This window comes from Gossypium hirsutum, chromosome A11 (assembly GCF_007990345.1).
Source record: "Gossypium hirsutum isolate 1008001.06 chromosome A11, Gossypium_hirsutum_v2.1, whole genome shotgun sequence".
NCBI classification, from domain to species: domain Eukaryota; kingdom Viridiplantae; phylum Streptophyta; class Magnoliopsida; order Malvales; family Malvaceae; genus Gossypium; species Gossypium hirsutum.
In genome coordinates, this window is record NC_053434.1 from 40,786,158 (window position 1) to 40,809,485 (window position 23,328).

Consider the following 23,328-nt stretch of genomic DNA (forward strand, 5'->3'; position numbering starts at 1 on the left):
AGGCTCAACACTTTAAAGTATCAAAGGCACTCAAAATATTCTTGTAACTATTGTATTAGACAAGGTGGTCTTGATTGTCATTCTAACCATCATATACCTCTTTCAGCATTTTAAAGGTTGGAGACATGTATTCTACTGCTATTTCTAAGGTATAAGGTTTGTTGAAGAAATTTTATTCCATATTTATCAATTTTGACTTATTGAAAGATTGTGTTTATTTTCTTAAAGCTTGTATCTAGTAGCTATTGGGGGTTCAACATATGTGGTTGGTATTGTGGGTATGTAATTGGATTTATTTGCTTATAGGGAAATGACTAGGCAGTGTCTTCATTTTGTACTTCTGGTTGTGAGGCATGTGGTTGGGGGTTCTAGTTTGCTCTTAATTTTGCAATGATTTTCTCATTGTGTAGATTTATTTCTTATTGTTGTTGATAGAGTTGTTCTTGTGTCAAGAGATGTTCTTCAAGGATTTTCATTTTCTTTTTGGATTTCTTTGAGTGATTGAGAACTAGTGTTGGTGTTTTGAGAGGTTTAATCCTTAAGGAAAGAGTAAGGGTGGGTTTGGGAGGGATATGGCTACTGGTTTGGATAAGCAACATAGTACCTAGGTGGTGAGTGGTTCGAGCAAGCCATGTAGTAAGGATAATATGGGTTATAAGGGTTGTACAGACCGTAATGATGACTTGTGTGAGATTAAGGCTATGATTGTTGATAGGATAATCAAGTTTAGTCCAGGGTTGTTTGAGTTTGAGGTAGAGGTTGTAGATTCAACCTTTGATGTTCTTTTTTGTTGGTAAGGATATCATAGTTGGAATAAGTCATGTTGTCTATGCTTACTAAACCAATTGTTTATGAATGAAATTGGAGGGGGTTAGATAGATTATTCACCTAGCGGGCCAATTGCCGTAAGTGATATTCTAAGAGATGGAAGAGCTTAGTGTTGTTGGAAAACAGGGAGAGATTGGTTGGTGGAGTTGTTGTCTTGACTCCGGTGACTTTGGACATGTATTTAATGGAGATGTTCATAGGCTACTTACCACTCTTAATTGGTAGCCTATCACTTGAGTCGCATAATGTAAATATCTTTTTTTAATAAACTCATTATAGGTTCTAATTTTTTTGGCACAATAAATTGAACTACCCATAGCCCATCCTTAACGCATAAATGGGAGGATAATGTGCTTTAGCGCAATCGAACCCATAACTTCATGTATTGACAACAATATTTATATCAATTGAGTTAATAGTCAATCGACACGTAAATATATATTTTTATTAGATGGACAATATAACTTGATGTGATGCGCTTGTAGATTGACAAAATGGTTGAGGGTGGCTGTACTTGGTAAAGTATGTCTAACACACATAAGACAAATCCATTTTCATATATTTATCATATTTATTAATTAATTAATTTTCGAGTATTTTTCCTTTATATCATTTTAAAATTAAAAAATTATTTGTGACCATTTTCATTTTGTTCCGTAAGCCCTTTGTTTTACTTTTATCCCTTTTCTTGATTACAAGGTTAGTTCTCACTTTCCTTCGAGTCTTCCAAAAAAGAAATTTGAATTTCTCATATGATATTACTGTTTTTAGTAAATATATTTGTAAACATGATATATTATATATCTAATAAATATATATTTGATTATATTATCCAAAAAATTATTTTCTGATATTTATGTTTAGATTTATACCTAAACTAGTAATATAAAAAAATAGTACAATAGAATTTGCCTCTGGTGTAAAAATTAGAATCAATATGCTGAACTTAAATCAGATGAATTAATTGCAGTAGAGTAGGATTGTTCTTCCATAGCCAATTGTTTAGTAAATTACTGATCAAGCCAAATGGTTTTATTTTTCCTTTAATTTTTAATCATAAATTTAAAAAAAGGTTAAATATCTGACAGTCTAACTATTACTTACAAAAAAAGAAAAGTTGATTAATGTGTTATTCTTTTATTGTTTTTATTCAATAATATATAAAAAGAAAAGTAAGCAGGAAAGGGTATATTGGTAATTGGAATAAAATTTCTGCTGTGGTAGTAACAGAATAACAAGGAATATTATTAGGAACAAATTAATAATAATTATAATTAGGTGTATCTTACTGTTTACCAATAAGACAATGAATATTTTGGAAAAGAAAAACAACAACAAACCAATGAATATCCATTTCCAGCCAACTAAGAGAGAGAAAAAGATGCTGGCTTACCTACTTGGCCGCTTGGGTTGCTTAAACTGAAGCTGCATGGTTTTCTTATTATCTTTTTCATTTTAAAATAATATTTTAAAGTTTTTGTCTTAAACAATTAAAATTTAATAACAATAAAATATAACATAAGTAACACATTTAAAAATTTTATGCAATACAAATCATTATACTACCAAATTAATAAATATATAAATATTTTAAATAGGTTTACTGCATTAATATATATAAATTATTGAAAATTTTATTTAAAAAAATTAATTATAAACTGAACCTATTTTTTTTTTGTAAAATCATGATTTACACTCAAATTATTATTGAGAAAGATGAATACCCAATAATAAACCATAATTTAAAATTTTATAGGTACTTTTATTCTTTTAATTTTGATAATTAAAATCTATTCAGCTTTAATTATTAAATAAAAAATTAAAAATTAAAAGTAGAATAATTATAAAATGGGAGCATAAGTATACCTTTTAAAAAAAAAAAAGCTCTTTAGAGTTTAGAAGAGAAGAAGCTGAGCCGAGAAGCAGAGCTTTCAAGTTGTCGGTGGTCCAGTGAAAGCGTCGGCTGTGTGAGCTGTGAGTGAACTGAAAACAAAACACAACCTCCGCTCTTTTTTCTTTTCACAGAAAAAAAATAAATTAAAAACGAAAAACAGAAAGACAAGAAGAAGTAGAAGAAGCATTACCCAAAAAAAAAAAAAAAGGAAAATCAATTTCTCTCTCTCTCCGTCTTTAATATCTCTCTCATCGTTGGCTTCTCTTCTACGAAATTGATAGATAGAAGCACTCCAAATCAAGGAGACTAAGCTCATTCTTCCTTCATTTCTCTCTCTTGAAGGTTTGCCTTCACTTTCTCTTTCTTTTTTCCATCTACATTTCTATTTTCATCATTCGGTGTCGTTTCTTCCAAATCTAAGCTCCTCATTTTTTTCTCCTTTAATCCCTCTTCGATCTGCTATCTACTGACTTTCAATTTGGTAAAATTTCAGTTGATTTTAATGGAAAATGATACAAAATCAGTGCGATGGAAATGTGATCTTTTGCTCTACCCCTTTTTGAACTTTCAGTTTACTAGTATTAGATGTATTGGTTTATTGTTCTTTTGAAGTCGAATGTTTTGTTGAATTATCATGATTTTTGCTTGATCTGGACTTTTTTTTATTTAGAAATTCGTATTTAACTTATTTCTTTTACTTTTTGGCAGGGGATTTTAATGTTTTGACGACGCGTAGCGGCTGGATCTGACAAGGGGCTAAGGTTTATTATTTTTTCTTTCAAGATTCAGCGAATTTTGCAATAAAAGCAAAGCTGGCGGCGACAGTGTCTTGGAGGTTCGCTGCCAACAATGGCAGCGGCCTTGCTGCTAATGATGTGGTGTGTTTCTAAATTTTCATGCTTAGTTTTGGGATGATTTAAAGGATATGGTTTGTGAATGTATTGATATGATACATTTATGAAGTTTAAGGTGGTTGATGTGTTTTGATCTCATTTTCATCATTGTTAATAAATAAATGCGTCCTTTTAGTAGAATTTGTTTTCTATAAGATTGGAGAATGATTGCTTCTTTCCTTCGATATGGAAATGCGGTCTAACAATGATGAAACCTAAAATAGATTTGGATTTGGACACTCGGAAATTTTATTGCCAATTTGTTGGCTGAAGATCACTTCTATTTGAAATTTATCAAGAGCCACTTATTCCGAAATTTAATATGTGATTTTCAAATATACGTTCTTCAAAATAATATACTTTGAGGTGAAGGTGTCATTAATATGCATTAATGCTACACCTACCGGTTCATTTCATTTCTCTAAAAGTTTGCCATTAGCAATGGAGTTTAGTTCAAAGACATATGCTGAGCAACAATATGACAATGTGTATTCTCTGGTTTTCTCATACTAGAATGTGACAGGTAATTACCAGTATCTCTGTCCCCAAAACAACGAACAGAGGAATGAAATGCTGCATGTCTACTTTCAACTTTCTCTAAGCCCTAGAATAATCGGCCGAGTTGGGAATATTTTTTGATTGTTTCAGAACTAAATTCTGCAATGCTTTCTTGTTAATGATTTCCATACACTTTCTTAAGTATAGCTTCTCACTATAATCATATAGCTTGTTTTTATTATTTTTACATGGCTACTTTCATTCACCTGTTGATGACTTGTTATAATCAATTGAATAAATTTGAATTTTTAACATCGTTACCTTTTTTATGTCTCTCATGGTTGCAGGACAAAAATGGGGATGCAAAACTTCAAGATTCCGAGCCGCCAACTCCACATTCAGTTATAAAAATGGGTCTGAGGTTAGTGTGAGCTTTATTGTAACATACTTTTATGCAAGGACACAAGGTGCATTGCATTGAAGAGTTTAGAACAATGTGGATAAGTCTGGGCAGGGAGCTGCTTACTAGATTTAGAGCAGTCCGAAATTTGCAAACAGCATAAAGTTTAGCTAACTGTTTAGTTAGAACATGGCAGTCTTGGCACGAGAGAGAGGGATAGGAGAGCACTGGTACCAATTTCCACCAGCAGAGGTGTTGAACCTCCTTTAAGTTTTTGTTCAATGTCCCTGTATTGCTCACCAGTTGTTTTTCTTTTATTACCAAAAAAAAAAAATGCTTATCACTGTCTTTGAATTGGATTCTATTTTCATAGGCCTCATTAGCTTTTTATTTGAGTATTTTGGTTTGCTGTCATAGGCCTTGTATTCTTTTCCTGTTGCTTCTGAACTATAACTGATGGAGAGTATCTACTTTAGCACCACTCCATTTGTTTTGGTAACGTTTAGTACCAGTTCATTGATGTACAAGATAATATTATCTTTCCTCATTCTTTTATCATTTACTTATTTTACATGCTATGATTATTAGCTATTATAATTCTTTATAGACCATCTTATGCTTAAATCATCTGTAGGGATCGTACTAGTAGCATGGAGGATCCAGATGGGACATTGGCAAGTGTTGCACAATGCATTGAGCAGTTGCGGCAGAGTTCCTCATCTGTACAAGAGAAAGAGAATTCTTTGAGGCAGTTGCTGGAACTCATTGATACACGTGAACATGCTTTTAGTGCTGTTGGATCTCACTCTCAGGCTGTTCCAGTTCTTGTCTCTCTTCTCCGATCAGGATCTCTTGGAGTGAAGATTCAAGCTGCAACTGTTTTGGGCTCGCTTTGTAAGGAGAATGAGCTAAGGGTTAAAGTTTTGCTTGGGGGCTGCATACCACCGTTGCTTGGTCTCCTCAAGTCCAGCTCAGCAGAAGGTCAAATTGCAGCAGCAAAGACCATCTATGCTGTTTCACAAGGTGGTGCCAAGGATCATGTTGGATCAAAGATTTTTTCAACTGAGGGAGTTGTTCCAGTGCTTTGGAAGCTGCTAAAGAATGGGCTTAAGACAGGAGAATTGGTTGATAACTTGTTGACTGGAGCATTAAAAAATCTCTCAAGCAGCACTGAGGGATTTTGGTCGGCGACAGTTCAGGCTGGAGGAGTTGATATACTTGTAAAGTTGCTCATAACTGGACAGTCAAGCACTCAAGTTAATGTATGCTTTCTTCTTGCCTGTATGATGATGGAGGATGCATCTGTTTGTTCCAAGATATTGGCTGCTGAAGCTACTAAACAGTTGCTTAAACTGTTAGGGCCTGGTAATGAAGCCACTGTTAGAGCTGAGGCTGCAGGTGCTCTTAAGTCTCTTTCTGCTCAGTGCAAAGAAGCTAGAAAGGAAATAGCTAACTCCAATGGTATTCCTGCTTTAATAAATGCTACAATTGCTCCTTCAAAAGAATTCATGCAAGGTGAGCATGCTCAAGCATTGCAGGAGAATGCTATGTGTGCTTTGGCAAACATTTCTGGTGGTTTATCATGTGTCATCTCAAGTCTTGGTCAAAGCCTTGAGTCATGTTCTTCACCTGCTCAGACTGCCGACACACTTGGGGCTTTGGCTTCGGCTTTAATGATTTATGATGGAAATGCAGAATCTACTAGAGCATCAGATCCTCTGGTTATTGAGCAGACTTTAGTTAATCAGTTCCAACCTCGCTTACCATTCCTTGTGAAAGAACGTACAATAGAAGCGCTAGCTAGTTTGTATGGGAATAGTATACTCTCACTTAAACTAGCAAATTCTGATGCCAAAAGGTTGCTTGTCGGATTGATCACAATGACAACCAATGAACTTCAGGAAGAGCTTATAAGAGCTCTCCTCGCACTTTGCAACAACGAAGGAAGTCTATGGCGTGCTCTTCAAGGTCGTGAAGGTGTTCAGCTGTTGATATCACTTCTTGGTTTATCATCAGAACAACAACAGGAATGTGCGGTTGCGCTGCTTTGCTTTCTATCTAATGAAAATGATGAAAGTAAGTGGGCCATTACTGCTGCCGGTGGCATTCCTCCTCTTGTTCAAATTCTAGAAACAGGTTCCGTGAAGGCCAAGGAAGATTCTGCATTGATCCTCAAGAATCTATGCAATCACAGTGAAGATATATGTGCATGTGTTGAAAGTGCTGATGCTGTTCCTGCACTATTATGGCTGCTTAAGAATGGGAGCTCAAATGGGAAAGAAATTGCGGCAAAGACATTGAACCATTTAATTCATAAATCTGACACTGCTACTATCAGTCAGCTCAGTGCATTATTAACCAGTGATCTACCTGAATCTAAAGTGTATGTTTTGGATGCTTTAAGAAGTATGCTTTCAGTGGTCCCCTTCCATGATATATCACGTGAAGGTAGTGCTGCAAATGATGCAATTGAGACCATGATTAAAATATTGAGCTCAAGTAAAGAAGAAACTCAAGCAAAGTCAGCATCGGCTTTAGCTGGGATATTTGAAACCAGAAAGGACCTGCGTGAAAGTAACATTGCTGTAAAAACTCTCGGTTCAGTCATGAAGCTGCTAAATGTTGAATCGGAAAACATCTTATTAGAGTCGTGTCGCTGCCTTGCTGCAATATTTCTTTCAATTAAGGAGAACAGGGATGTGGCTGCTTTTGCCCGAGATGCAATGTCTCCCTTAGTTTCACTTTCCACTTCTTCAGTTCTGGAAGTTGCAGAGCAGGCTGTATGTGCTCTAGCAAATCTTATGTTGGATGCTGAGATATCGGAGATAGCGATTACTGAGCAAATTATTCTGCCTTCTACAAGGGTTTTACATGAAGGAACTGTTTCTGGGAAGACTCATGCAGCAGCAGCCATAGCACGACTGCTCCATTCAAGGCGAGTTGATTATGCCATTACTGATTGTGTGAACCGTGCTGGGTCAGTTCTTGCATTAGTTTCTTTTCTAGAATCTTCCAGAGGTGGATCTGCTGCCATTGGAGAGGCACTAGATGCTCTTGCTATTCTGTCAAGATCAGAATCAGCCAGTGGACAAATAAAACCTACATGGGCAGTTTTAGCTGAATTTCCAGAAAACATATCTCCAATAGTTTCATCCATTGCTGATGCAACACCCTTGTTACAGGATAAAGCTATTGAGATATTGTCACGACTTTGCCATGATCAACCTGTTGTTCTAGGAGAGACTGTTGCTAGTGCTTCTGAGTGCATACCATCAATTGCTAGAAGGGTGATCAATTCCACAAACTTAAAGGTCAAAATTGGCGGTACTGCACTTCTGATATGTGCCGCAAAAGTTAATCACCATAAAATGGTGGAAGATCTCAATCAATTAAATTCTTCCATATATCTAATTGAATCGCTTGTTACAATGCTTGGTTCTCGAGAGACTTCATTGGCAAATCCAGCAGATGATGATCAAGATGCCATTAGCATATGTAGGCATGCTAAAGGAGAAGACAGGAATGGGGAATCTGATGCTTGCACATCAGTTATTTCCGGTGCAAATTTGGCTATATGGCTTCTTTCTGTCCTTGCTTGTCATGATGAAAAGAGTAAAATCACAATAATGGAAGCTGGAGCAGTTGAAGTTGTCACTGAGAGAATCTCCCAACGATCTTCCCAATATGCTCAGGTATTCAATCCTATTCTTAATTGTTTATATAACATTGATAAGTAGAGAACTTATGTTGCTTACAACTATATATAAAATTTCTCAGAGATGACATTGATATTATTCCCTGTTTCCCTATTCTGCAATTGAGGTTATATTCCCTCATACTTTTATTTGAAAATGCACGATTCTCTGCGGTAATTTGCAGATTGATTTTAAGGAAGATAACAGCATATGGATTTGTGCATTATTGCTAGCGATCTTATTCCAAGATAGAGATATCATTCGGGCACATGAAACAATGAAATCTATACCAGTACTTGCAAATCTGGTGAAGTCAGAGGTTCCGGCGAACAGATATTTTGCTGCACAAGCAATAGCCAGTTTAGTCTGTAATGGTAGCCGAGGGACTCTCCTATCTGTTGCAAATTCAGGGGCTGCTGGTGGTCTTATCTCCTTGCTTGGCGGTGCTGATGCTGATATACAAGAGCTTCTTGAATTGTCTGAGGAGTTTGCTTTGATACGGTACCCAGATCAAGTTGCTCTTGAGAGGTTATTTAGAGTTGAAGACATTAGGGTTGGTGCTACTTCTCGAAAAGCAATACCTGCCCTTGTTGATCTACTTAAACCAATTCCGGACCGCCCTGGTGCACCTTTCCTGTCCCTTGGGCTTCTGATTCAGCTTGCAAAAGACAGTGCATCAAATAAGATTGTTATGGTGGAATCCGGGGCTTTAGAAGCTCTGACTAAGTATCTCTCTCTGAGCCCTCAAGATGCAACAGAGGAAGCTGCTACTGATCTATTGGGGATCCTATTTAGCAGTGCTGAAATTCGAAGACATGAGGCAGCATTTGGTGCTGTTAGTCAACTTGTAGCAGTCTTACGTCTCGGAGGAAGAGCTGCTAGGTTTAGTGCTGCTAAAGCATTAGAAAGCCTATTCTCTGCTGACCATATCAGAAATGCGGAGACTGCCCGGCAAGCTGTTCAACCCTTGGTTGAGATTCTTAATACTGGAATGGAGAGAGAGCAGCATGCTGCTATTGCAGCATTAGTTAGGCTGTTGAGTGAAAATCTTTCTAGGGCACTTGCTGCTGCTGATGTTGAAATGAACGCAGTGGATGTTCTTTGCAGAATCCTCTCAACAAATTGTTCAATGGAACTGAAGGGAGATGCTGCTGAGTTGTGTTGTGTTCTTTTTGCTAATACAAGAATCAGGTCCACTATGGCTGCAGCTCGTTGTGTTGAGCCTCTAGTGTCTCTCCTTGTAACTGAATTCAGTCCTGCTCATCACTCAGTTGTCCGTGCATTAGATAAACTTGTGGATGATGAACAACTGGCAGAACTAGTTGCTGCACATGGTGCTGTAATACCTCTTGTAGGTCTTCTTGATGGTAAGAATTACATGCTTCATGAGGCTGTTTCAAGAGCTCTTGTGAAGTTAGGGAAAGACAGGCCTGCTTGTAAGATGGAAATGGTGAAAGCTGGGGTAATTGAAAGCGTACTTGATATCCTTCATGAAGCGCCAGATTTCTTATGTGCTGCTTTTGTGGAATTGCTTCGGATACTGACAAATAATGCTACTATAGCTAAAGGACCGTCTGCTGCAAAAGTGGTTGAGCCCCTTTTTCAGTTGTTGTCAAGATCAGAATTTGGGCCTGATGGACAACATAGTGCATTACAGGTCCTTGTAAATATTCTGGAGCATCCACAGTGTCGTGCTGATTATACACTGACCTCTCACCAAGCTATAGAACCACTTATCCCACTTCTTGATTCTCCTGCTCCTGCAGTTCAGCAGTTGGCAGCAGAGCTTCTATCGCATCTGCTCCTGGAAGAACGTCTTCAGAAGGATGCAGTCATACAACAAGTAATTAGTCCCCTTATAAGAATTCTTGGTTCTGGCATACATATCTTGCAACAGAGAGCTGTAAAGGCTCTTGTTAGCATTGCACTAATATGGCCAAACGAAATTGCAAAAGAGGGTGGTGTCAGTGAGCTGTCCAAAGTGATATTGCAAGCTGATCCTTCTCTCCCACACGCTTTATGGGAATCAGCTGCCTCAGTTTTAGCTAGCATTCTGCAATTCAGTTCTGAATTTTATCTAGAAGTTCCTGTTGCTGTTTTGGTAAGGTTGCTGCATTCTGGCTCTGAGGCCACTGTGATTGGTGCATTGAATGCTCTTCTGGTATTAGAGAGTGATGATGGAACCAGTGCTGAAGCAATGGCTGAAAGTGGTGCTATAGAGGCCCTCTTAGAACTTCTCAGATCTCATCAGTGTGAGGAAACAGCTGCAAGACTGCTGGAAGTATTACTCAATAATGTGAAGATCAGAGAAACAAAAGTAACTAAAACTGCAATTGTACCACTATCCCAATATCTATTGGATCCTCAAACCCAAGCTCAGCAGGCAAGGCTTTTGGCAACATTGGCTCTTGGTGACCTTTTTCAGAATGAGGCACTTGCTCGAAGTGCTGATGCTGTTTCAGCTTGTCGTGCTCTTGTTAATGTGCTTGAAGACCAACCAACAGAAGAAATGAAAGTGGTAGCCATATGTGCTCTGCAGAATCTTGTAATGTATAGCCGATCAAATAAGAGAGCAGTTGCTGAGGCTGGTGGTGTTCAGGTTGTATTGGATCTAATAGGTTCAAGTGATCCAGATACATCCATTCAAGCTGCTATGTTTGTTAAACTTCTATTTTCTAACAATACCATTCAAGAGTATGCTTCTAGTGAAACAGTACGAGCCATAACTGGTAAGTTCTCTAGCTCTGTTGGACTTCGGTGTGTGTGCGTGCGTGTATATGGCCAAAATGAGGAGAAATCACTTAAAAAGTGCATCTTTAATTTGTGAAGGTTTCCATTACCATGCCTACTTTATGGTTATATTGCATATATATTTTTTCTTTTCGTTTCTAGAAGTATGGTTCACAAACCTTATGGTTATAACATTTTGAAAGAGCCCCTATGTTAACAGTCTGTTAGGATTTCAGTTCTCTTTGTGCTTCCAGTTTGATTGGTAGTTCTATCTGCATTATGACTTTTTGTGGGTGCTAGTAGTAGTGGACGCACTCCTTAAAAGATTTGAGTGTCACTGGAACATATCACATAAGGTGAACAGAATTATAGAACTCAAAAATGTATTTTACTGATGCAATAATTCCATCTGTGAGTTTTCCTATTTTCATAGTCTATGAATAATATATTTATGTTATGGTTGTTGCACTGCAGCTATATAAAATGAGCTGCATGGTAAATTGTCTTATTTTTTGCGCCCAGTCATTGTGTAGCTGAGCAATAATCACAGTTCTAAGAGTGTGTGTGTGTATACGCTTTAGTTTTCTTTATCAAGGGTAACATCCTCAGGAAGAACCAACAAACAAGATATCTTATTCCAAGACCATCAGTGCATTGAAATTAATTTATTTTTCCTTTTATCAATTTGTTTTCCAGTAGTATTGGTGACCCGTTGTTCTTTAGATGGTGTTTCCATGCAAGCTTTTTCTTAACTTCTGTTCATATTTCACAGCTGCTATTGAAAAGGATTTATGGGCCAGTGGAACTGTCAATGAGGAGTATCTAAAAGCTCTAAATTCTTTATTTAGCAACTTCCCACGTTTGAGAGCAACTGAGCCTGCAACACTTAGCATTCCCCATTTGGTTACATCCCTCAAAACAGGTTCCGAGGCAACTCAAGAAGCTGCTTTGGATGGTCTTTTTCTGCTGAGGCAAGCTTGGTCAGCGTGCCCAGCTGAAGTTTCTAGAGCTCAATCAGTTGCTGCTGCAGATGCAATTCCATTGCTGCAGTACTTAATCCAGTCTGGCCCACCTAGATTTCAGGAGAAGGCAGAATTTCTATTGCAGTGTTTACCTGGGACATTGGTGGTTATAATCAAGCGTGGTAACAATATGAAGCAATCAGTAGGAAACCCAAGTGTCTATTGCAAACTTACTCTTGGCAACACTCCACGTCGGCAGACCAAGGTAAGATGCTTCCGTATCCTTCTTCATCCTCTTATATGTAACTGTGATTTTAATTAGGGATCTTCTATTTCTGAATTTTTAAGTTATCACCTAAGTTTTTGGTAGAACTAAACAATTTGTTAATAAGCAGCCTTTACGTCCCTACAGTGTTTTGAGTCTCAGCTCCTTAGTCCTTGTTAAGTGGTGTGGTCCCACAGAAGTTAAATTGCTTACTAATTTTAGGTTGGATAACACAGTATCACAATCTAAGTTTATTATGTTCTATTCATTTGTTGCCCTATTGTGAGTTTGTCCACATGTAGCCCTTACCGAGCTACACCGGAGAGGGAATGTTGAATAATATAATCCGACATCTGTTAAATATTGACTATTGAGTTTAATATAATCTTAACTTCAGATTGAGTTTGAGTCACTTCACCTATTATTAATTGATTTTAGGTTGGATGCTTAACAGCCCTCGTAACTACTAGTGTCCTACAAAGTGACTTGTATATATAGAGAGAGGTGAAGCTCTTTAAAAAGCTGCCAGTATACGGCTACATGATATTACTGATGTTTGGTTTTGAATCATTAAGCCAGCTCTTAAGAGTTAAGATTAAATGAAAGGGGATTTTTTCCCCTCGATACATGGTCGATTGACTCCAAAACTTTGGTGGTTCTGCTGGATAAACTTTAAACAATCTAGATGAATATGCGTTCCATCTATTTGTGCTGGTTTGAAAATCATTTTAAACACTCATGTATGTTATCTATTGGCATCTCTTCACCTTGTTTAATCTGTACTTATGCTTAACTTATTTGTTACATTTCAGATTGTATCAACTGGTCCTAATCCAGAGTGGGGTGAAAGTTTTGCGTGGACTTTTGAGAGTCCTCCAAAAGGCCAGAAGCTGCACATATCTTGCAAGAACAAGAGCAAAATGGGGAAGGTAAGTACATCATAAGAATTAAGAATTATTTGTTTTTTTGTTTATCGATGGTTAGATTGGGTGTTTTACTAGTTGTTTCTAAATTCCATTTGATTCTTCTTTGCAAAAACAGAGTTCCTTTGGAAAAGTTACAATCCAAATTGATCGAGTTGTAATGCTTGGATCGGTAGCTGGTGAGTACACGTTATTGCCTCAAAGTAAAAGCGGGCCATCACGGAATTTGGAAATCGAATTCCAGTGGTCTAACAAGTGAAGAAGATGAGAGAGATAATTATCACCATTATTATTATTATTACTATTATTATTTTTCCCGGAAATTTGATGATTGATCAAGTAGGGAACATACGTTTTGGTTTTTCCAATTTTATATCATAATATTACAGTGTACATAGTCTACCGGAGATTTTGACGTCTGTAGAAATGTTTTATTGTTTCAAAAATAGTGATTTGTGAAAGTATTCATTTAATTTGTAATCTGATTTTTCCTTTGCATTTATTTCTGTAGAGGACACAGGCTATTTTTGCTTTGTAATTCTTTGTTGGTGTGTGCTTTGTCAAATTTGAGAGCAAAATAAGGATATCTTGAATTCAACTTATGTTTTCATGTAATTATTCTTTCCCTTCTTCCTCCCCCACCCCTTTTTGTTTCACTGGGCAATCTAACTTTTTACATTTCAGAATGTTATTTTATATTAAAACTAGTTTGCACCCTATTAATTAAATTATATTTAGAATGTTTTTTTATGCATTTGTTAATATGATTTCGAAATTAAAGTATAATAATTTATGAGTTTAAATTTAAAAACATCATAATTGATATCAGAATCAATTTTTTTTAAAAATTCATAATATTTTATACATAATATACATTTAAGCTAATAACATTAATCTAACAAATCAATGTTTACATTCGAAAATAAAACTTCTAATTTAATATGCAATATCCTATTTTTTTGTCATGCAAGTTTTTACAAATATTGAAGTTTGTGTGTCAGAAACAATACAAATTATTTATTTGTGTTATAATTTTTTAATGTAAGTGTTATGGTGCTAGAATTTTAATTTTGTAATTAGTGCGGTTTTAGGTAATTTTTTTGGGTTCAAGTCTGCCTAAGTTAACTTTATTCTCGAAAAAGAGAAATTTCATTGAAAATAAAGCGGAAGTAACTCAAAGACAAAAGAAGCAACGAGAGAGTAGAAAAAGTCAAAATAAAGTTACATGTGCATAGTGTTTGAGTGAATACTCTTTGAATGAAATACATGAGATGACTACAAATGAGGAGGAAAACCTCTATTTGTAGTTGAGCTCCCTCATATCTAACGGTATAGTTTACTTTGCATCGACGGTCTAAATTAAAACCTATCTACAATTGAGATTCTTAAGGGACAATTCTTTAAGATTACTAAATCAAATCTTGTAAGCTTATAAATCTTTTAACATTAGTTTCCATATTTGCCTGGCAACTTTAGTTTTCCTTAAGTGTTTCACTCGGCCACCAATGTTTTAAATAGATGGATTTCTCTACATGTTCCACAAATTGGGCTAGTTTAAACGGGATGGATGAGCCTCATTTAATCTTTTGACCTCCATGAGACATTCTGTGCACATTCGTCAAGGGCGTTCTCATAACACTTCGATCCACCAAGGGATTTTAAACTTTAACCACAAATTCAGTGAATTCAGTTGGTAAATTTTTAACAGACACTAAATTCGTGCATATGTATGAATGTGTGGAACCAGTATCAATCAATGTAGTAATATCAGCATCAAGTAGAGAAAATGCACTAGTAATGAAGCCTGGTGCAGAGGCATATTCTCTGGCACGAATAGCATATGTCCTTGTAGGTGCTCGTGCCTCAGATCTAACTGCTGTATCCCTGGTAGTAACTTGACTACCACTAACGTTGCCGGGGTGGTCTACCCCTCGAAATAGGATTACTAGGCTTTGGTCAACTCTTTTTGGTCAATCTCTGAGAAAATGGTTAAATGAACCACATCCAAAACAAGCTCCACTTCTAGACTGACATTCCCCATCATAAAATTTGTTACAATGTTTACATTTTAGTTTGGGATTACCAACACTACCCACACTGTTCATAGATGGAGATGAAGACCTTGGGTTAGAACGTTGAGAGCCCCGCTCTCTTCCAGAATATCCCGTAGAGGTGGTAACACGATCATAATACTTCTTTAATTTCTTAGAAGCAAATGATTGTGACTTACTCATAATTCATTTTCAAGAAACCCGAGCCACTCTTTCAGCTTGTTTCTTTTCCTTACTCAATTCCTCAGCTTTGTGTGCTCTACCGGCTAACACTGCAAATTCCCTTATTTTGAGAATTCCGATCAATAACTTGATATCTTCACTTAAACCCTCTTCAAAGCCTTTACACATCTCAGCCTTGATCAGAACCCATCCTCTGGCATATTTGCTCAACCGAAAAAATTCTGTTCATACTTAGACACCGTCATATTTCCCTGCTTGAGTTATAAACATTCTTTCTTTTTCTGATCCATGAATCTCCAACTAACATATTTCTTTCTAAATTCAGCCTGGAAGAATTCCCATATAACATTTTCTCTCGGTACCACTGAAGTTATGGTATTCCACTAATGATAAGTTGTATCTTTCAGTAGAGATACTGTACATTTTAGACATTCAGCAAACGTACAAAATAATTCATCAAAAATCCGGATGATATTTTCCAACCAAAATTCAGCCCTTTCCGGATCATCATCTGCAGTAGCCCTAAATTTATCTGCCCCATGCTTACGGATTTTATCTATCGGAGGCTTACCTGTTCTAGCGGGTTCAGCACCCTGTAGTACCTCAGGAACCGGTTGGGGAGTAGGTGGGAGAGGTTGTTGTACAGCGGGATTTGTTTTTAAATATTCAGTAAACCATTCATTCATCATTTGAAAGAAGACTTGTTTTCCCCCTCACTTCGGCCCTCAGACACGGGCCTTTCACTACCAGACGAAGACACAACTTTTTGAACTGAAGCTGAAACATTGCCCTCAACTTCCTCAGATTCAGCTTTAGCTCAGTTGGATGACATTACTATATGAAAAATACATTTAAATGATCAAGAGTCATCACAATATCACAATTTATATAATGGCATGTATAGCTAAACTCGTGTTTGCTACGTTAAATTTAATAATTGGCTAAACCATAGTTCTGATACCACTAAATGTAACACTCCTAACTTATATCCTTTGTTGGAACAGGGTTTCAGAGCATTACCAAAATTTTTAGAACATTTTACAAATAATTCCTGTAAATTACTATTCATTAACCTAGATTATCCAAAACTTCCCTTAATTGGACCCTCGAGGCCTAATATGAGCATTAGAATTGAGTCAGGACTTAATTTGGAACTCTTTTCGTGAAATTACAAAAATTTTCCAAGGTGTAGGGCTCACATGCCCGTATGGTCCAAGGGACACGCCCGTGTGACCTTGGGACACGCTCGTGCTAGAGGTCGTGTTTGACCCCGTGTAACTCTCTGACTTGTGTACACGGCCATGCCACAAGCCTGTGTGCTAGGCCGTGTGATTATTTAATTCAATTCGAAATTAGGTGCAGGTTACATACGACCAAGACACACGTTCGTATTCTAGGCCGTGTGTGGACGCACGCCCGTGTGCTCAATTCTGAGCATTCTGTTTCTCAAAATTAAGATGTAGGGGACACACGGCCTAACTGCATGCCCATGTACCCATGTACCCGGCCGTGTGTCACACATGGTCTAGACACACGCCCGTGTGTCTGCCCGTGCGGACAAAATAAAGCCATTTCTAGCTTCATTTCTCACCCAAAGTCACACCCATAACTTGCACTTAAACTCACATCCAAATACCAACCAATTCAAGCATTCAAATTAAGCAAATTCCATCATTCAACAAGGCATATCATTACTTGCATACATGTTTATAATCATACCTTGGTATATTCCATATGTTAGACATAATTTGGTCAACTACTTAACATATATATGCATATATATATAGCTACCATAGCATGGCAATACAAGTACATCAAAACAACTATTACTAGCCAGTCCAATGGTCAGGTTACAAGCATTATTATCAAGCCACTAATGGTCAAGTTGTCCTATACATGCCATTATACCAAAATGATTTTACTAAGTATACCTAAAATAAGCTAGTTGATAGTGTGACGATACTCCAATAATCTCCAACCTTCGCGAGCTTCCGAGCACTATAAGACAGGGGAAATAAAGCGAAGTAAGCATTACATGCTTAGTAAATTTGTATAACAGAAACTAAACTTACCAATCACGTTTATTAAATCTAAGCATACAATATCATGTTTTCCATCCATTTGGCATAATTTCCTAAACACATGCATTCAATCAAACATGTCAGTTACAAAATATTCATATACATCAAGTAAGTATAGATGAGCTCATCATGTAATATTTTTTCATGTCATTATCATTTCATCTCATAATTCTCATACCATGTCAAGATTTTTATGTCTGTTGAATCATTGAAATCCCGATGGATGTTCAAATGGTACACTCGAGGTGCACGATTCAATAACCCGTCAATTCTTATTCAAGAGTACCCATTAGGGCACTTAATCAAAGAACACACTCTCGAGCCACATATCATATAATGGGATTACCAGTCCAGGCTAAATCCTTTATATAACGTATGCTCCAAAGAGTTCAGTTAGGATTACTAGTCTAGGCTAAACCCTAATTGTAACATATACTCGAGAGGTATCGTGTCAGGATTACCTGTCTGGGGTAAATCCTTTCTATAATGAGGTCAACAGGATTACTCGTCCAAGCTAAATCCCCTCAGTAACAAATGCAGGACCTCATTCATTTTGGGAAAGCACATATATTCATCGGAATTCAAGATTCGAACGAGACTTAACCCTTTTTCACCATTTCAAGCATGTATTCAATTTTTCATTATAGCAATCAAATAATTCAAATCAATATAAGTCATATTTCATACAAACACAACATCCAATTAAACATATTCACATGCTTATTAAGTTACACGAACTTACCTCGACACTTGTTCGCATAAGTAATCTACTAATCCGAAAACTTTTCTTTTCCTCGATCTAACCTCGAATGTGATTTGTCTGGATCTATATAAATAGCTTTAATAATAAATTTCTCATATTTCATACTCATTTGGACTCAATATTCGTTCTAGGAAAAATTAGCATTTTACCCCTAACTTTTCCATAGATTCCAATTTCGTCCTTAGGCTCGAAAAATGAAACTTGTGCAATTTACTCCCTTTTCCAAGCCTAACCAAAATCCCATTACAAAATTTACTGTACATGTATTCAGAAAAATTCAAAATTTTTCATCAAATTTCACAACTTTACATTTTAGTCCCTAAATCATGTTTTCATAAAAAAATCACTTTGTAAAAGTTGTTTATCTATCAACAACCTTTCATTTTCTACCATAAATTTCAAATTTTCAGTACATTCATCCATGACCCAAATTTCATACCTTGATAACTTTTTAAATTAATCCCCCAAATAGATGGATTAGACTATCTCGATTCTAAAAATATAAAAATTACTAAAAATGGGACTTGATTTCATACCTTTTTAAGCTTGGAAAGTTTTCTTCCTCTCTCCTAGGGTTTCCATAGAAATTTTGGAGAAGAAGAAATGAAAATAAGATGATAATTTCTTTTTAATTAATTATCATCTTTTAATTTTTGTGATTTCCAATTTAATCCCTACTCTTTTCTAATTTTTCCATGGATGAGTCACCCAAAAATCTACATAATTTTCTTTAAGGGTCTAATTACCATATAAGGACCTTTAGTTTTGAATTCCATAGCTATTTAATCCTCATAACTACTAGAATTCAACTTTTTCATTTTATGCGATTTAGTCCTTCTTGTAATTCAACACTTAATCGATAAAATTTTCGTATCAAAATTTCCACACGACATGTCTATCATAATAAAGACCATATAATAAAATAAAAATAAACTTTATTTTTGGATCAAATTTGTGGTCCCGAAACCACTGTTTTGACTTCACTGAAAAATGGGCTATTACATCACTCGTGTAAGTCTTTGAGTAGGGTCACACGCTCGTGTGACAGGCTATGTAACTTTCTGAGTTGCCCTACACACCCGTGTGCCAGGTTGTGTGCTAGGTTGTGTAACTCATTGACTTGTATCGTTTGAAATCCCCAGATGACATAAGAACGTGTCGCCAGGCTGTGTGCCTTACACCGGTTGAGTCACACGCCCATGTGTCAAGCCGTGTGAACCTAAAATTTACCTAAATTCAAACCATTTCAAAACCATTTCATGCATAACCTTTCAACCCATTTAAGCACACTTTAAAGGGACCTAAACATCGCCCAAACACATATCAAAATACCATTTGAAGAATCCTAATTCAAATAACCAATATGCCATTCAAAGGTGCCACAATTAACATCCAAACATAACGTATCAAGACAAGCCAACAACATTTTAGTTCATGTATATAATCTAATTCAAAACATTTACCAAAACCTATCTCAAATAACCATTTTCATAACATCATAAAATACCAGCATGGAACCTTATATACAAGCATTTGGAAGTACCCAAAATGACAATACTTGGTGAAGCATTAAAGTACACCAACCCAACCATAACTTTCAAAGCATAAACATACCAAAAACACCAATACAAAACATCCTATGCCCTTCAACCCTATATTCATCTATATATACATGCCACTACCCTAAGAGTCACAAAAACTACTAACTTAGATGGATAGTGTGAGTCAGTTGAATGATCCTTCCAAAGTTTCAACGACGATTACCTACAAAATAATCCACAAAAATCAATAAGTTTACAGTGCGACAGTTCGATTTTGGGTCTAGTCGGAACAGTGGTTTCAGGATCACAAATTTGACGTGGAAAAATTTATTTTTCTTATATTTTTATGCTCTAAAGTTTTATGGAATGATTCTATGAAAATTTTGTTTGAAAATTTTGACGTTTGAGCACTCAATTTAGCAAAAAGGACTAAATTGCAAAAGTGCAAAACTTGAGTTTTATAAGCTAGAGGTGTCTAATTGCTATGAAATTTTAAATTAGAGGTCCTTAGATGGTAATCAGACCATTACTTAAGTTTGTGGACAAAAATGGACTTGGAGTAAGAGAAATTTTAGTGTTTTAAGAAAAGACATTTTGGTCATTTGGAAATTAAATGAATTAAAAAGAAAAAATCTTGTCCATCTTCTTCTCCCATGGCTGAAATTCTCAAGAGAGGACATAGCTAGGGTTTTTTCATCTTCCAAGCTCTATTGTAAGTCCGTTCTAGCCTCATTTTTAATGATTTTCATGTTTTCGAGATCCTTACAACCTAATCTAGCTTATTCAAGGACTAACTTGAAAGAAAGATGACGTTTAAAATTTTACCCATGTTAGATCTTTGTTTATTTTGATGTCTAATAGTAGAAAATGCATGTTTGGTGTTAGATAAACAACATTTACTAAGTGATTTTTGATGAAAATGTCAAAAATGACCTATTTGTAAAGGTTACAAAAATGAGTAGGAAAATTGTGATTAAATGAAAAATGTGGGCTGGTATGAGTGTTAAAATAGTTCGGTTAGGCTTGGGTTTCGAAGAAATTGAATACATTTCATTTTACGAGCCTAGGGACTAAATTGTAAAAATGTGAAACATTAAGGGAAAAAATGTAATTTTGCCATAATATGATTTTTGGACTGAATTAAACAATTTTAGTATTAAATTAATTAATTTTTTCATTATAGATCAAGAAAAACGAGGCTCGAACCTAGATCGGGGGAAAAACAAAGTGTTTGACGATTAGGTCAAATTCTACTATTTTTGTACCGAGGTAAGTTCGTATGTAAATAATGCATTGTTATATTTATGTTTTAAATGCTTTAATATTGTATGAATTGTGATTGACTCTTTGGACGTATTCGAAAAAGTTTCAACAAGCAAGAATTCCCGGTTGAGCCTTAGGAATAGAATAGGATACGAGTGACATGTCACTAGGAACCCATGAGTTTATGTGATCCAGGTGCTGGTCTCGTACGTCCTACCAGTGGCTGGGTAGTCCAGCATGAGTTGCGGATACCTGGCAGCTTGTGTGAGCAGCACTATGTAGCCACGTCCCGGTTGACAGCTTGTGTGAGCAGGCCCGTGAATAGCTCGAAAACGAGCCCATATGTATTATGAAATATGAGGTAGCTTTGCCTACATATATGGAACTTATGTGCAAGATTTTTGAGTATCCATTAATATTCCAAGTGTTCAATGGGAATGTTAAAGTTGTGAAAGACTATGGTTATGTTGTGAGTTGGTACAGGTATGTACATAAAACTCATACGTAATGAGCTCGATATGTATTGAAACCTTGGTAAGGTTGTGATTAAGTAAGTTATGACTATAAGATTTTAATGACATTCATGCTAATTTTCATCATGTTAATTGTATGTTAAATGTGTGGTTATGATGCTTATTATTTGCATAGGAACTTACTAAGCTTTATAGCTTACTCCCCTTCCTTTCCCTTGTCTTATAGTGTGACCAAGCTAGCTCGGAGATCCACTCACACTATCAACAATTATTTTGGTACCAATGATTTCAACATTTTTAGTTATGGCATGTATAGGGGACTTGGTCATTTTGTTATGTGGCATAATTGATTTGGACAAATGTGTTGGCTTATATTGGTTGAAAGTTCATTTTGTATAAGGCCATTTGAAATTGGTTACTATTGGTATAAGCAATTTATATGATGATGTCTTTCATGAATGTGGGAGTTTACATGATTTGAGTTGATGGGTATGTGATGTTCGTGTATGATAGATGGTAGTATGTGACTGATGTGTTGATGTCTTGGTTATGGCTGATTTGGTTGTATCTATATGCTTGGATTGGTGCTTTGTTATGTTGTGTAGGTGTGTGCATTAAAGGGTGACAAAAAGGCTTGGTAAATAGCCTTATTTTTCTCCAAACGGGTAGACACACGGGCATGTGTTTAAGCCGTGTGTCCCCTGCACCCTAATTTTTGCAAAACAGAATGCTCAGAATTGAGAACACAGGCAGAGACACGGGCGTGTGTCTCAGCCGCGTGGATGACATGGCCTTAGGCAAGGGCGTATGCCCTAGGTGTGTAAAATCTACTCCTATTTAATGAAAAATCATAAATTTTAAATCGACCAGACGGCCTAGCACACGGGCATGTGACTTGGCCGTGTGTCTTCAATTTGTTATTGGGTGACAAACAGTGAGTTACAAGGGTTCGGGACACAAGCGTGTGTGACCACACGGCCTGCCCACACGAGCATGTCCCATATCCACACGGGCATATGACCCCTGTTTAGTGAAAAATTTTCTAAGTTTTGTGAAATTTTCTTAAGTTCTTGGTTTAGTCCTGAACCACTTCCAAAGCATGTTTTGGGCCTCGCAGGCTCGTAATATGGACATTTTGATTGAATATGAATGGTTTTAATTTGGACGCAAATGTATAACTTGAAATTTTATGTTTGTTCGTGTGTTAAGTTCTGAAGTGTGTTAAGTTCGGAAATTCCTCGTACCCTGTTTCGGTGTTGAATTCGGGTAAGGGATGTTACATACAAAGCTTAGTAAGGACATAGCATAACACTTAATCTAAATACAATTAAATATAGTTCATATAATATTTGATTCAGAGTTATCAGAGTACATAAGTGCAATCAGGGGTACTGAAGTACAATCAGGGGCACGAAAGTGCAATCATGGGTATCGAAGTACAAACAGGGGCACATAAGTGCAATTAGGGGTACCGGAGTACAAATAGGGGCACGTAAGTGCAATCATTCAATAATTAACTATGAACATTTAATTAAAGAACTATATTATAAGAATGCAAGTAGAAATTCATTTACGTATTGAAACACTATGAACTTACCTACAATTTAGTTACGGTCAATACACACGGACTATTCTGCTATTTTCCCTTTTTCTCGGTTATTGTCTCTTTTATTCAAATCTTGATCTATATAATAATTAAATAGAAAATATTAATCTCATACACATATCTCATTCTATTCAATGCATATGACTATGACTCTTATCTTTTCATTAATACACATTTCTCTAAACTTTTACAACTTTTGCAATTTAGTCCTTTAACCAGAAAATCATCAAATTGACCATTTTCATAGAATCAAATTATAGTTGATTACTTTAGGCCCTT

General features: G+C 36.2%; 1 protein-coding gene across 1 annotated transcript; it reads left to right on the forward strand.

Annotated features, from left to right (window-relative positions):
- Positions 1–3,471: 3,471 nt before the first annotated feature.
- On the forward strand, positions 3,472–13,686 carry LOC107898377 (protein CELLULOSE SYNTHASE INTERACTIVE 1; the record flags this gene model as incomplete). Its single annotated transcript, XM_016823876.2, has 7 exons — positions 3,472–3,600; positions 4,461–4,534; positions 5,148–8,205; positions 8,393–10,937; positions 11,711–12,165; positions 12,978–13,094; positions 13,207–13,686. Coding segments are annotated over 7 exons (6,519 nt in total), but the record flags the coding sequence as incomplete, so codon positions are not given.
- Positions 13,687–23,328: the final 9,642 nt, after the last annotated feature.